At 36.8% G+C, this 16,285-nt stretch overlaps 1 protein-coding gene across 1 annotated transcript in view; it reads left to right on the top strand.

The window, feature by feature from the left end:
- CRBN (cereblon) overlaps positions 1-14,236 on the top strand; it is a 37,680-nt gene extending 23,444 nt beyond the window's left edge. The window contains exons 7-10 of the mRNA XM_024196008.3: positions 804-919; positions 5,622-5,686; positions 7,602-7,733; positions 10,941-14,236. Of these exons, the coding sequence (XP_024051776.1) occupies positions 804-919; positions 5,622-5,686; positions 7,602-7,733; positions 10,941-11,118 (491 nt within the window). The 3' untranslated portion in view covers positions 11,119-14,236. The remainder of the gene's footprint in view (positions 1-803; positions 920-5,621; positions 5,687-7,601; positions 7,734-10,940) is intronic.
- Positions 14,237-16,285: the final 2,049 nt, after the last annotated feature.

Below are 16,285 nucleotides of genomic sequence, written 5' to 3'. Positions count from 1 at the left end.
ATCAAAAATTTTCCAACACGCTTTTAGCAGTTGTTTTCTGAACTAGAAGAAATTAATATTTAAAGCTGGAAAGTCCAGCTTTTGAATTTTCTGACTGACCATGAGATGGGACTGTAGTAGTATATCAGGCCTGTGCTTGTCCTGTGGTCTAACAGTGATTTGATGACATAAGGACAAGAATGAATACGGTAAAGTCCATTACCTTATGACCACATAAATTCCAACGTCTGGTTAAAGGCAGCTGATTTTTATATAATTTTTTAAAAATAAAAATCACTTGAGTATATCAAAACTGAAACATGAGACTATTGTTGGTTATGTTTTTGTTCTGTGTACAAGTCGGGGGGGGAGGAACCCTACAGAAATGAATGCACACAGAAAATAAATAAATATATGGAGATATGCCTATCTCATAGAACTGGAAGGGACCCTGAAAGGTCATCGAGTCCAGCCCCCTGCCTTCACTAGCAGGACCAAGTACTGATTTTGCCCCAGATCCCTCTAAGTGGCCCCCTCAAGGATTGAGCTCACAACCCTGGGTTTAACAGGCCAATGCTCAAACCACTGAGCTATCCTTCCCCCCAATGCTTATCCTTCCCATGATATAACACTTAAGCAAATGTTGGTATTAGAGCCAACATTGCCACTTGGATACAGTGTGTGAAAAGTGTATATTTTTGCTAGTACAAGTTTATTTTTCTTGTTTAGAAAAGCATTGTGCAGACATAGAGAACTGAATAAAAGGCATCCGTATTTTATTTTTTTATTTCTTACATTGTAACAGGCATGGTGCTTTTCTCCAGATTTTTCTTACAGAGTTGCTGCTTGCCTGCCAATTGATGATTCATTACGTATTCAGCTGCTTAAAATAGGAAGCGCTATTCAGCGACTGCGGTGTGAATTAGATATTATGAACAAAGTAAGTATCTTATTTATGTTTAATTTACGGTACTTTGATTTAGTGTCACCAGGTAAAAAGAGTAGTTTGTATAATCTATAACAAAAAAAAATTCTGCCATTTCCAAGTTATATTTTAAGAAGTGGTATTTTTTAGAACTTTTTATTTTTCCTGTTTATTTTTAACTTTGATAGAATATGTGGTCCACTGATATTGGCTGGCACATTATATTTAGCCGCAGACTTGCAGTGCATTTTATCCTTTTTTTCCCTACCGCTAAAGTACTTGCTGGCTTTTTTTCGTCTTGAAAGAATGACAATTATATTTTTTAAATGATGTTCCAACACTTTATTGTACTGTGCCAGCCAAGAGATGGTGCTAGAAGCCTGATGCAGTTAGTACCATTCTTTCTAAAATCAGAACACATTTACAGTAAAACATACAGTAATGAAATATTGCTGTGCCATGATAAGTGGAGTGGATTTTGGTGCTTTATAAAGTATGATATATCCCTACAGTGATAAGACTATATAAATATTGGACTAAAAGGATTTTTACATTCAAACATCTACTATCCTAATAAGCAACAGGATTCCAAGATGATTTAAAACTTGTCTTTTGTTGTCCTTTTACATGGGTTTCTGGAACTAAAAATTAACCAAGACTATCTAACGCAGGAATTACAATAGCTATGTGTTCAAATGGGCTGTCAATCTAGTGTACATGCACGAACTTCACATGAAAGAGCTACAAGAAATGCACAGAGAGGAGCATTTGAGAGTTAATAACAGATGACAGAAGGCTGAGGTATTTAAGGCCTATTTTGTTTCAGTCTTCACCAAAGAGGTTAATGGTGACCAGATGCTTAACACAATCAATATTAACAAGGGGGAAGGAACACAAACCAGAATAGGGAAAGAATTAGTTAAAGAATGTTTAGATGTTAGAGATATTCAATTCAGCAGGCTAGGATACTTACCGTATATACTCGTTCATAAGCTGAATATTTTTGGTAAAAAAGTGACGCATCAAAGAGCAGGGGTCAGCTTATAAACGGGTCTATACCAAAATTTGATGATTTTAAACTCTATGGAATCATTGTATTGAATATCTAATACAGGCGGGAAGTGGTGGCCCGCGCCGCTTCCTGCCGCCCCCATTGGCCTGGAGCAGCGAACTGCGGCCATTGGGAGCCGCGATCGGCCGAACCTGCAGACGCGGCAGGTAAACAAACTGGCCCGGCCTGCCAGGGTGCTTGCCTGGCCTGCCCGGGTGCTTATCTGGCGGGCCACATGCCAAAGGTTGCCGATCCCTGATCTAATAGATTGTCGTTTTGTTTACCTAGAGCGACTGCAGGCATGGAGCCCCGCAGTTCCCATTGGCTGAGAACGGCGAACCGCGACCACTGGGAGCTGTGGGGCTCCATGCCTGCAGACACTCCAGGTAAACAAAACGTCCCAACCCGCCAGTGGCTTGCCCTGACGGGCTGGGAGCCAAAGTTTTCCCACCCCTGAAATATAGGGTCGGCTTATGAAAGGGACATACAGTTTTTGCTATTTTTACCTATCCATTTTGGGGGAGTCAGCTTATAAACGAGCGGGCTAATGAACGAGTATATACGGTAATTCACGCTAGGGTACTTAAGGAACTAACTGAAGCAATCTCGGAACCATTAACAATTATCTTTGAGAACTCATGAAAGATGGATGAGGTCCGAGAGAACTACAGAAAGGCACACATAGTACCTATCTTTTAAAACGGGACCAGAAAGGACCTGAAAAATTAGACATCAACCAGCCTAACTAAGAAAGTGGAACAAATTACTAAACAATCTAATTGTAAGCAACTAGGGAAAATAGGGTAATAAGTAATAGCTAACATGGATTTGTCAAGAACAAATCATGCCAGACCAACCTAATTTTCTTCTTTGACAGGGTTACTGGTGGGGAAGGAGTAGGTATAGTCTATCTTGATTTTCAGTAAGGCTTTTGACATGGTTCAACATGACATTCTCATAAGCAAACTAGGGAAATGTGATATAGATGAAATTACTATAAGGTGAGTGCACAACTGGTTGAAGGACCATACTCAAAGGGTAGTTATCAATACTTCTCTGTGAAACTGGGAGGCCGCGTCTAGTGGGATCCCACAGGGCTCTGTCCAGAGGCTAGTATTATTCAATATTTTCATTAATAACTTGGATGATGGAGTGGAGAGTAGGATTATAAAACTTGTGGTTGACACTAAATTCGGAGGGGGTCAAAAGCACTTTGGAGAAGATGATTAGAATTCAAAATGACCTTGACAAATTGGTCTGAAATCAAGATGAATCAGTAAAGTATTTCACTTGTGAAGGAAAAATCACCAATATGGGGAATAACTGGCTATACAGTAATATTTCAGAAAAGGATCTGAGGATTACAGTGGATCACAAACTGAATATGTACCAACAATGTGCTGCAGTTCTGTAAAATGCCAGTATCATTCTGGGGTATATTAAGAGTAGTGTCGTATGTAAGAGAAGGGAGGTAATTTTCTTCTCTACCTGGCACTGGTGAGACCTCAGGTGAAGTATTGTGACCAATTCTGGGTGCCACGCTTTAGGAAAGATGTGGACAAAAATTATAAAAGCTCTAAAAAACCTGACTTATGAGGAAAGGTTAAAAAAAACTGGGTATGTTTAATTTTGAGAAAGAAGACTGAGAAGGACCTGATAACAGTTTTCAAATATGTTAAGTCAAAGTTCCCTCTAGCCCATGGCTCATCGGGCTGTTATAAAGAGGACTGTGATCAATTGTTCTCCACGTCCACTGAAGGTAGGACAAGAAGTAATGGGCTTAATCTGCAGCAAGACAGATTTAGGTTAAATATTAGGAAAAACTTTCTAACTATAAGAATAATTAAATACTGGAATAGGTTACCAAGAAAGGTTGTCTAACCTGTTCTTAAAAACCTCCAGTGATGGGGATTCCACAAACTGGGATGGTCTAGGCATGGTTGGTCTGCCACAGCATGGGAGGATTGACTAGATCGTCTCCCAGCCCTACGTTTCTATGATTCTAGGGCTGCGTTGGGAAAATTTTCAGATGGGATTTCTCTAATCATTTAGGAGATTAGCCACCCCTTTCCTGTGGCTGAAATTATAAAATGCTCTAATGTTAACATTCATGCAATTCCAAGAACTGCTCATCTACAGTATTAGGTACATCTTTTTATAAATCCTGAAAGAGACTAGGAGACTTGACCTGCCCTTATGAAATATATAGCATTGACTTTAATATATAGTCTTTCCTTGCCCAACAATATAGGACACTAGTGTACATGTGAAGATCCAGCTGTAAAAATGTATTATATAAAGCTCTCTAACTATTGTATTAGTTGGAGTAATATATAATATGAAGGCCACTAAATTGATTACATACAGAATCAGCCAAATTCTGATTTATTCTTGACTTAGTGTTGTAACTGAGGTCAGAATCTGGCCTATTGCCTTTATGGCATTTGATGCATGTGAAATGTATTGCGTTAATAATGGGTTTTGTGAATAAAACTTGCACTGCTCTTATGATAAATAGTTTATTATTGTTTAATATTTATATAGAGCTAAAAATGTGCATAGCACTATACAGAAATAATACATACATGATTCCTTCCCCAGAGAGTTTACATTATAAATCAGACGGTCCTAGTGATTGAAACACCAGATAAAGAAGCTGGTAAGAAGGGAAGGATGGACAAAGAATAAAATAAAGGAGAATATGGGTGGTGTCTGATGCTTAAATTCTGATAATTTTAAACTTAGTGCAGTAGAATGAGAGAACAATAGAAGATGGCACACAGGAATGGGTCAGTGGTGGGGAAGTAAGGCAAAAAGAAGCGGATGTTGAGGGATAGGAAGGAAAATAATGACAGTTGGCACATTATTAGAGGGAAGTCATTCAGGGTATAGTGCGCATCACAAAAAGGCATAAGTAAGAGGAGACAAAAGGAGCAACATGCTGAAGTGAGCAGGAGATAGGACACAAGGAGTAGGAGTCAGAACTTAGTTGGAACCAAAAGTACGAACTGTGATTTACATAAATTGTTTTAAGTGAACATTGTTAAAATAACATTTTGTCCCATAAACTTCTTAAATTGTTTCACTGACAATTTCAAAAGTATTATTCTTTTTTTTTAAAAAGATGGGAAATATTTTACATCCCAAAAATTTATACTGGAATAAAGTATTATTATGAACTTATTTTTAAAGGTTTAGTTTCTGGGAAATGTCAGTAATGAATTGTTCTGTTCCAGCTTACTTTCTAGTAATTTTAAGTGATAGATTAATCTGTTATAGTACTTCAGAGGGGGAAATAAGAAAAAGGATGGTGAGGGAATCAATCCATTTAATGTTACAAAATATTTTTTCTTGAAGTTAAAAGCACTCCCAGTATTTCAGAACTTAATACATTTTGCAGAAATTAAAAATGCATATTTGTACTTGTCCTCCTTTTCTGTGTTACATATTAAATAGCAACATCTTTTTATTTCTCTAGATGTATTAGTTTTTCAAAAGCTCTTGAAAGAATAGACCTTTTCCTAATTTATTATAATTACATAGTCAGAGGCCTTTTCTTTTAAAAAACCAAAACCAAAAAAGCTTGTGATTATGTTACTTCAATGACAAATATGCAAAAGTGAGTAAAGTTGTCCTATTGATAGTGTATTTGTTTTTCTTTTGAAGTGTACATCTCTTTGTTGTAAGCAATGTCAAGACACAGAAATAACAACTAAGAATGAAATATTCAGGTGAGTTTTTAATTAGTTTAGTCTCTTCTTTGGAAAACAATAAATGAAAATTGGGTATGTATTCATAGTTTTGCTCTTCCTACAACTCTCATTTTCTCTTTGCATTTTATTCTTCTGAGATCGTTCTGAGCTGATCAATAAATATTCATAGGAAATTCTCTGTGTAAAACAAAATAGGTAAAATAAATTCAAAGACATCATCCAGTCCACAGACCTCTAACAAAATGGTTATTTATGATGACTTTAGAATAATAGAAGTTGGAGTTTGAAAGGCCATGTTATATTATCTAGCCCAGCACCCAGCCAGTGTAGGGTTGTACTCTTATGGTGAATTTTGGAGTATAACTTCTTCTATATTGCTGTAATATTTCGAGTCTGATTAACCCAATTCAGAAGTAATAGGGAAAAAAATCTCAGTTGTGCATAATACTTCCACATTTTAACAAGCACTGATTTCAGATTACTGTATGTGATTTGAGTATCATAGATGTGCTATTAGTATGTTGTGAAGCAAGGAAGACGTGTATCATTGGATATGACGTGATGTGAAACAGTCTAAAAATCATTCTAAGAGTTGTAGTAGGCAATTCATTCTTATATGTATGACCTATCCATTGTCCTCATTAATAGCTGTGTCAGGATAGTATTTCTTGAAAACAGTTACCACTGCTGGTGGCCTTGTCTCCAGCTTCACCCAGGATAACTAATATCTATCTGTCACCTATGATGATATGAAGGTTAGAAGATTTCTTGGCTTAACAAAGACTTTTCATAGTAATTTTTTTGTTTTGTTTTGTTTTGTTTTATCCGTGTGATAAGCAGCTGTAGTAATTATCTAAACGATAGAAGCTGCTGCTATGTTGTTCATTTGTGGGGTGTCTTTTTTAACTCCTTTTTTGAAATTGAGACAATAGTGTGACAATAAATGCTCATTTTTGCTGACTGCTCAATTTTAAAGGCAGAATTAAGAGGCTGAGTAGTGTTGCAATTTGTTTTCATTGTAAGTTTTTACTCAGTGGAGGCAAGTAAAAGTAAATGGCAAATTATCCTGTATTTTGTTTACACTAAGGCCATGTCTACACTTACCAGTAGATCGGCACTGCTGCGATCAATACAGCGGTGTCGATTAAGTCGATGGGAGAGCACTCTCCCGTCGACTCTGGTACTCCAGATCCCTGAGAAGAGTAAGGTAAGTCAGCGGGAGAGCGTCTCCCGTCGACACAGCACAATGTAGACACCGTGGTAAATCGACCTAAGCTACGTCAACTTCAGTTACGTTATTCACGTAACTGAAGTAGCGTTACTTAGGTCGACTTACTGCGTTAGTGTAGACTAGTCCTTAGTTACATATTGCTGAGGTAAAGACCATCACCCACTCCAAATGAGGTATTTTCCATGCCAACATTCCATCAGGCCTGCAGTTATTAACTTGTCACCTTTAAGAAACACTTAGGCCCTAATTCAGGAATGCACTTAAGCATGCGTTTATAATATTCAGGAAAGCATATAAGCACTTGCTTAAGTGCCTTTCCTGAAACAGAGCCTTAGGAAGTAGTCAGCAGGAGTTGCTCATGTTAGTAAAGATTACTAACTCTGAGTAAGGGATAATAGGCTCAGACCCTACATTTATACAAAGTTTGGAAAATTATTGTGACGTTATCTCATGTAATAAAGGTGCACATACCTATTTTTATTCCATCTTTTAATACTCTAACTCAATAAATCTTGTCTACAAGCATATTAGACTTCTTTTTATGCAAAATATTTTTAAGTGTTTGGCAATTTGCTTCCTCTATTCATTTTCTAATTAGAGTTGTTTTAATTTTATGAACACTTTTCAGCCCTGTTTTCCTTTTTGATGTATGTCTTGGGAAACTATCAAAGTACATAACTGGTTCTTATTTATCCATTGTAGTTTATCCTTGTGCGGACCTATGGCAGCATATGTGAATCCTCATGGGTATGTCCATGAGACCCTTACAGTGTACAAAGCCTGCAACTTGAATCTGAGTGGCCGACCTTCTACAGAGCACAGTTGGTTTCCTGGGTAAAACAGTATTTCTTTCTACTAATAATGTACTCCAGTATTACAAAATACAGTTCAGAAATCTTATTAGCAAATAATAGAAATTAATAATTCTGATTTAAATGCATTCTGGCCTGCAAACACTGAGAAGCAGACATTACATTATTTTCTAAACTCTTAAAAATGATCATTTAACTACTGTAAATGAAGAAAAAAGTAAAGTTAGTATTCCTTCTTAATCTAAAATAAATTGTAGAAGTTAGATAAAATGTATTCGGAATTCTCTTGTGCCTTTAAAATTGTACATACATTTTGCCATATTTTAAAAGTTGTTTTTGAATAATTCTCTTTTAATTACCCAACTAGTATCTTGATAAATAACTATATATAACAGGATGTGTTATCATTTGTATTGTAGTAGTACCAGATGACCCCAATCAGGTATCAGGGCCTCATTGTAAAATAGACACTCTGTCCCCAAAGGGCTTACAGTCTTTCACACAGATGGAGAAAGAACCAGCAGCTAAAGTGTCAGGTGACATTAACAATCATCTTAAAATCTGTTAGCTACGGGATCACGTCTTTCATTCTTTTTAAAAACATTTCAGTCTCCAGGATGATACTACTGTTACTTCTTCCCTCCCTCCTCCATCCCCAATTTGAATTGTCTTCAGTATGTAATCTCCAACCCTACAACTTTCCACATAGTAAACTGTGAATGTCTCTCGTTAGGACTAGAGATTATTTACTAATCTGAGGACCTTGTTTTAAACTATTTTGGTTGTTTATATTGCTTGTGGTTGGGAATTCTATCTTTCATGGACTAAAATGTATATATTTGTATAGATTTTATTCATATTAGAAACTTTAAGTGGTGCACACTTTAATACTGACTCCTGACTACTATCAAATATCTGATAGATCATTGAAAAGGATTAAGTGTAATTTACTTCTCTTCTCCCTCAATCTCCTCAGTTTATCTTTGAAGCTCCTTCCCTACCCTCCCTACAAGTGTAGTTGATGCAAAATGCCAAGCAGAATATGTAGCGTATTTATAATTTCAGACCATGTCATGTTACTCATCTTGTCTAAAAAAATTACAAGGAAAATTTCCTATATTAAACCATATAACTGGACTAGTAGCTTCTTAAGTAGGTTGGAGATTTTGAATTCCCACCTTTTAAAATAAAATAGAAGACTTTAAATAATATATTTAGACACAATCCAGCTTCTGGAGCAGATAAGTGGGATATTTATTTCCTAAGAGTTTCTCTGTCTGTGACATAGACAAGTTTATGGAAAACATAAATTAATTAATTCTGTAGGGATCAGTCTTGTCCTTACAAAAAAACACAAACAGAAGATTATAATTTTAAATGGGGAATTGTACAGCATAAACAGATGAATTCTGAAAAAAGCCATATTGTTTCTCTGCAGCTATCTTTAGTGATAAAAAATTTAGAGGCAAATACAGAAAACGTGATGCATACGTGGAGTTGTTCCTATATACAATATTTTAAAAAATCCATGAACTGTCAGCTATGCTTTAATAATAATTGAAAAATAGAAATATTACCTTATCCAGATACTTATTTAAATCTGCAGTGATCTCATTCTGCTGTTTGAGGAAGTAAAATACTTATTTTTCAAAATAACAAAGGTATTTATTCCTGAACCATTTTAGAAATAATCTCTTTAGTGTGTATAGTGCACTGCTGGAACAGTAACCTAATTTTGTTAGTTTATTCCTGAACCATTTTATAAATAAACTCTTTAGCACCTGTAGCACTGCTGGAATAATAACCTAATTTTTCAGCTATTTGAGTTCTGAGCACTTTAAAAAGTGTGTACACTTCGGCAGGTGAAAGATGCAAATAAATCCTGTTTTTCTAACTTGAAGGAGATAGAGGGCAAGGAGGAGAACAAAATGTACAAGTGCAGGAACTGTCTCCGATCCTGCCAAGAATCAAAGGGAAAACGCAACAAATTTAGAGCAGTCAAAGTTGTTCATGGTTTATCCGTGGACTTTTATTTTCAAACGAAGGTTATTCCACAGAACAAGTTTTGGTAAGGTGAAATGATATCGATTAAGATAAAATTACAGTAATGAATTCTTTTAGATAGTACACGTTTGAAAGGTTGATGCCAGCTTGTACTTGTGCAACCAGCCTTGTCCTGAGCTCTCCCCTATAAAACCTCGGGATGTGACCTTTTGGGTGTGGTGCGATTTTGGGGGGAGGGAGGGGGTTCTGTCCTTTATCTGTTATTTTATTAAGCAACCACTATGATCCTTTCTTCCAACTGAAGTTTCCCTTAAAGTTGCCGCCCATCCCTCCCACAATCATTTAAGCTTTCGGTTTGAATAGACAAGCATATTTTAGAATAATAAAAAAAAACAAAAACAAAAAAAACTTGCACTTGTAAGCCCGTCATAATTCACATACAATTTGAAATGTAGGTTGTGTTCTACAACTCTGTCCTTAACTTTAATCCATACATCGTTTTCTGCCTCTTCCTTTCTGTGCCATACTATCAGAAAGAATTTAACTCACCTTAAACCAGTCTGTTTCTCTATGGTAATCTATTGTCTCCTAAAGGAATTGGGCCCTGTTTTTACATTCACTTGCTGAGTTAAATAAATGCATAGCTACCACAATAGCCATTCCTCGGTACTTGACTAATTTGCACCCATTTAAGCTTGCCCTTTCTCACCTTGCTGCCTGCTTCTCCTTTGAACACAAGTCCACCTGTCAGTGGTGAGTGATGTAGATGGGAGGTCATCAGGATATATGGAAAAATGAGTTCACTGACTGATCTCTCAGAGCAGTGGTTCTCAACCAGGGGTCCAGGGCTCCTTTAAATAGATCCTTAAAACCATCCCTTATAGCTTAAGTTTATTATGATAAGCATTTTGAGACTCCTGTACTGGCACACAACAATTAATCATATTACTGAAATAAAATGCTTTTATTATTATACTTTTTGTAGACAATGTAATAATCTTGAAGGCTGAGATTTTCAAAGAGACGTAGGGAGTTTGGTGCCCAAGTCCTATTGAAAAATCAATGAGAATTGAGTGCCTGAATCCACTAAACACATTTGAAAATCCCAAACTAAAACTGATATTTTCTTCTTAGTGAATTATTTAACTGTGTTCCAGTTCCATTAAAATGTTCTCATGAATGATGTGACTCCTGCCAAAACACTTTTTTTTTTTATTTTTTTTAGGTATGCATGGACTATAGCCCAGTGCAGAATTTGTGGGAATCACATGGGGTGGAAGTTCACAGCTGCTAAAAAAGATCTGACTCCTCAAAGATTCTGGGGATTGACCCGATCTGCTCTCCTGCCTAGAATTCCAGAAGATGGCTCAGGCAACGATAGAACACCATTACTTTGCCTGTAATCTAGTAACCTGTTTTTGGAATGAATAAGCAGCCGCCAGTGTCTCTCAATTGAACGTGGTCAGTGCTGCTTCTGATGCTTGCTTAAATAAGTTTTTTTTTAAATGAAAGCAAAGAAAAAGACAAGCATCGTTACATTTTGGGTTTGGTGCACAGACAAGGTACTGTTGTTTCCAGATACACTGGGAATTGAAGGTTGTGTCTTAAAATTTGACAACTGGGAAGAGAAGTACAGTGAGAGACCTGCAAATGCATCTGATTCTAGGAATGTCAGATATATGCTGAAACAGATTACTCAAACTTGCCACCGTATAATTTAAGAAGATATTTACTGCTATTGAATTAAGGTAAAAGATATGCAAAAAAAAAAGTACTATTAAACAGTATTTGAGTCATACAATTTATGTATGATGGTAAATATCAAATTTTGTTTGTGGGATATTGGCTATTAGTATACTTCAAGTATATTTTGCTGAGAAATCCTTGTTTCTAACTATATGAAATACTCCACTTTCACACTGTTTGTTTGTTTTTCAAATGTTTGCCTAAACAAGTATCAAAGAGCGTGTCAGGTCTAAACCTCTGTACTGATTGATGTTGCATTGGTTAATGTCATCCTGGTAGCGGTGCTGTAAATGGTAGAAGCCAAGCACTTACTGATATCTGCTGCTAAAGCAACTACTGTATACAATTCCTTTTTAAAGGAATCCTGTATTAATTATTTTGTCCTTAACAGTTATTTCATATACTTAGCATGTTTGACATGTTGATTAGCAATCGTTTAAAAACTAAATTATTAATATAAAATGTACAGGTTGATTCCAGTGCATAAAATATATTGTCATTTGTTTCCATAATACATTAGTAAATTTCAGTCAATAAAATTAAATAGGTTTACATTTTTTTAAACAATTTCCTTCTGAAGTTTAATTTACCTTGTATACATGCCTAAAGTTTGGTGAAGTAATCTGTGAAATACTTCACATTGGAAATTGCTCACATCTATATTTTGACTAGGGAAACGCAGGATACCTTTACTGCTTTTTATGTTTGCATATCATAAGTGAAAGGCTGTGCATTTATCATCATCCTTTCCTGATAAAGGGGTAATGTTTCTAAATAAAGCAGAAATCAAAGGCAGGTTTGTTTTTATGAGACACTGTGCTACAGAAAAGGGTGCCAAAAAGGGTGCAGCTTTTGCTGTTTTTTCAGAATGCACTTTGATGGTAGAATCTGAAGATGACAGATTTCTCCTATATATATATATATTTTTTTTTTTTTCCCCTTGTGAGGCTCTTCTGTTCACTCTTTATTTGTTCAAAGTAAATCTTAGAGATCCTGTATGTGTGGTTACTTGTATTGTTAAAGAAAAATTATACTAAAATGCTTAAGATTATATTTATGAAATGCTTCATCCATCCCCACATACCATGCTTGTTTATTGTATGTAGCATTAATATGTTACTCCAGTAAAGGAATAAGGAGAAATATCTTTGAGACAAGCAACTGACTTTACTGATAATGCCATGGTTTGTGTTGTACTGCAGCCAAAAAAAGATTTTCAAATGATACAAGATGTTATATGCTGAAAGGATATTAGAAAACTTGATTATGTTAGGTATCTAGAGAGTAATGATGGTGTAACTCAGGTTTAATTCCTTGAAGCCTTCTACCTCTGTGCTTCTATGATGTTTTTTGTTATCCCATATACATCTGTAAAATCAAATTTCACTTTATTCTGCAACATTCTTAATTTATCAGTGAGCTGTGAAAAGCAATACTAGCTTAAACATAATTCTGAACAAATAGAGAGTGAAAGATGATTCATTTTCTTAAAGCATTCTAGATTCTGTTTGTTTTTTTAGAATCAGCTTTCAAAAGAATTAAATGTTAAGCACTAGTGTGAAAAGAGCAAGAGTCTGTGAATTATCTGTACTATACTCATTGAAATCATATTAGTTTTTTTCTAACTTAGTTTGATTTTTTTTCTCCAAAGATACTAAGCACCTGAAGTTCCTATTGACATTACTGAGCTTTGTGGATGCCTAGCACTTTTGAAAATCATGTCATTCACTGTTAACATTCACTGAATTGTGGTGAGTGATTTTTCAAAAAGGATGTTGTCTTTGGCTATCATCAAACCTAATAGTGTGCTTTTATTTTTGGCTAGGTCTGTATCAGATTGCCTCAACTAAAAAGATGAGACAATATTTTAGCATGAAATAGGCATATTTTTGGTATTGTGCATATATAAAAATGTAAAACTAATATAATCGAGTGAGATCACTAAGAAGTTAATTTAGCAGTATCTTAATGTTGTTGTTTTTCACTCTGCCTAAACTTCTGTGTAATGTTTGCCATTACAAAGTTCATGACATTTTCTAAGTTAAAAACATGTGTGATTCAGGTTAATTGCAAAGAAGATAAACTCTGTTGTGGGACACCTAGCCATTAAAAAACGACAACTGTAGGGATCGTTAATATGTACAGTATGTATTTTATAGCATAGATGTAGAATTGTAAAAGGTTCTGTACATTAGTTAAAATTTTCTATGTTTAGAAAAATGGGGTTTCTTTCTGGGGAAAAACTACAACAATGTTTGGATTGTCAGCTGTTATCAGTAAATTATTCAAATACAGAGATTACATACTTCTGAGAGCCAAGTACTAAACAAATCAGTAAACATCATGAAAACAGTTGTTTCAGCTTCATTCAGTTGCTTCTTTTAAAGTCATCATTGCAGTAGCACTAAGACACCTCATTGATCTGACAGTTCATTTCACTAACAAATATCAAGATTTCAAAATAATTTCTGTTCAATTTTGATGCATAAACAGAACCATAATAAAATGTTTTCTGTTGCATGTAGCTATTTCTGTTCTAAAGTGTTTTGGAGTTCTATATCATTTATTTTATTTTATAATAATGCTATTTTTGTACATGAAACATTTTGTTCATCCACCTGTTTTTCATCTGACTCTGTTAAAATTTCTTTGTAAAGTTGCAGGTAGGGTAACACGCTCTGCTTTAACTGTTCCTTTGTCTGCCTTTTTAAACAAGTTTTCAGAAAATCTCATTGCTTGCAAACATTTGCAAAAAATAAAACTCTTTCAAATATATTTCAAAACAAATGCCTAGGATCATGTTTTTGGGTGGTGCTTGGGTGGGGAAGGAAAGATAGCATTCAGTTTTGTATTTATTATTTAGATTGTGTTGGCATCCAAAATGCCCTAGGTGTGTTCCAAAATACAGAGGACACTGTTTCCAGTTCAAAGAGCGTGCAGACTGAAAAGGCAAAGAAGGACAAAAGGTGTAAGATAGTCATACAATATATAAGCAAAATGGTACACATGTGGCTCAGTAGTTTTACTGGTTTTATTTTTGTTTGTTTTTGAAGGGGGGGATTAAATAAAACACTAAAGTCCCTCCTCCCTTACTCCCTTCCCCTCCTCCATCAGCCCTTTTAGGATGACCACCCATCCTGAATTGGGTGGGACAGTTCCGAAATGCAGAGTTCAAATCCCGGTCCTGGGCTGAATGACTCCAGGACAGCATTTGGCCCGGATTCCCTCCAGTACCTGCCTGAGGCTCAGGGGCAGCGCCAGTCCTCTTTCCGGCGGCCTTAGCCCCCCTTGCCATGAGGCCCTGCCTTTGCTCCTCTCCTCCCCCCACCCCCGCCAAGGGTGTCCCACTTTTGCCTTTTGAAAAGATGGTCTCCTTAGCCCTTTGCTTCCACCCACCCAAGCAATCCCTAGCTTCAATTCCAATTTTTGTTTTCCTCTCTTCTAGCATTCCACCGTTTATCTCCATTTTAAAGGAGTAAATCTTTCATTAACAGAGAGTTTAGATAAATAAGTAGATAACTTAGGCAGCTAGTTTTTGAAAGGCATCATGGAAGAAGTGAGTTTTGAGGAAAGGGTAACTATGGCCTTCGCAGATAAGTTCAGGAAAAGTGCCATCTACAGGGAGCTGTGTGGAAAAAGGATCAGACACAAATATTGGAGAGGCAGACAAATGGTATGTTAAGCCTGGCAGAATTAGCAGAGAGGAGGAGAATGAGGACATGATAAGGCCAGGGAAGATGAGGCAAAATTATGTAGGGCAGCGGTTCTCAAACTGTGGGTCGCAACCCCATTTAATGGGGTCATCAGGGCTGGCTTAGATGTCATAGGGCCAAAGCCCAAGCCCCACTGCCCAGGGCCGAAACTGAAGCGTAAGCCCAACTCTTCCGGGGCCAAAGACTAAACCTAACAGCTTCAGTCCTGGACATCAGGGCTCAGGTTACAGGCCCCCTGCCTTGGGTTTTGGCTTTGCTCCCCCCGCCCCCAGCGCACCAGAGCTTGGGCGAGCTCACTTTCCCCCTCCTGGGGGGTGGTGTAAGTTTTGTTGTCGGGAGCGGGGGGGGTCACAGTGCAATGAACTTTGAGAAATCCTGATGAAGGCCTTAAAAGCTGTTACAAGCATCTTGAATGTCTAAGATAAGCAGAGGGACCACCTGGCTCCAGGATGGGAGGAAATATAAAAATGATGTAAAGCCACCATCGCTCCAGCTCTTGCTCAAGTCCTGCATCAAGTGCATTTGAGCCAGAGCAAAGACTCGGCTTAGATATGAACCCAACAGTATGCTCTCAAATGTGTGCTATCACATGAACCAGGAGCATTTGAACTTTGTCTAATCTGAGCTTTTTCACCTCTAATGTTGTATCCTCTGGGCTGGGTTACCTAAAGAAATAGAGTAACTTGGTTTTGCTGTTGACGTTTTTGTTCCAAGTACAGGCCAGGAACTAGTTTTCTGTTAGAAAGCATCCCCAGTTCTGCCCCCAGCCCCACCTTCAGCCCAAGCTCCACTGCTGAGCCAACTGTGCAGTAATGAAGGGGTGGGGGAGACAGGAAAAGTTTGGGCACCACTGGGCTAAGGGCTTAAGTCACTTGAAAATGGCTCTTAGGAGTGTATCTCGCTTAGGCACTTTTGAAAATTTTATCTCAAGACTTGATGTAAAGTGGGAAGAGTTTTCTCCAGTTACCTGGCAAGAATTGTAATGGAGGGTGGTTAGTATGGCAACTCCCATCTTTTCGTGTACTGTTATATATATCTCTCTCTTCCTACTGTATTTTCCACTCCATGCATCTGATGAAGTGGGTTTTAGCCCATGAAAGCTTATGCCCAA

This window comes from Terrapene carolina, unplaced genomic scaffold, assembly GCF_002925995.2.
Source record: "Terrapene carolina triunguis isolate 2854851 unplaced genomic scaffold, T_m_triunguis-2.0 Scaffold89, whole genome shotgun sequence".
Taxonomy (NCBI): domain Eukaryota; kingdom Metazoa; phylum Chordata; order Testudines; family Emydidae; genus Terrapene; species Terrapene triunguis.
The sequence above is the reverse complement of the archived record's forward strand: the minus strand, read 5'-3'. Positions and strand labels throughout refer to the sequence as shown.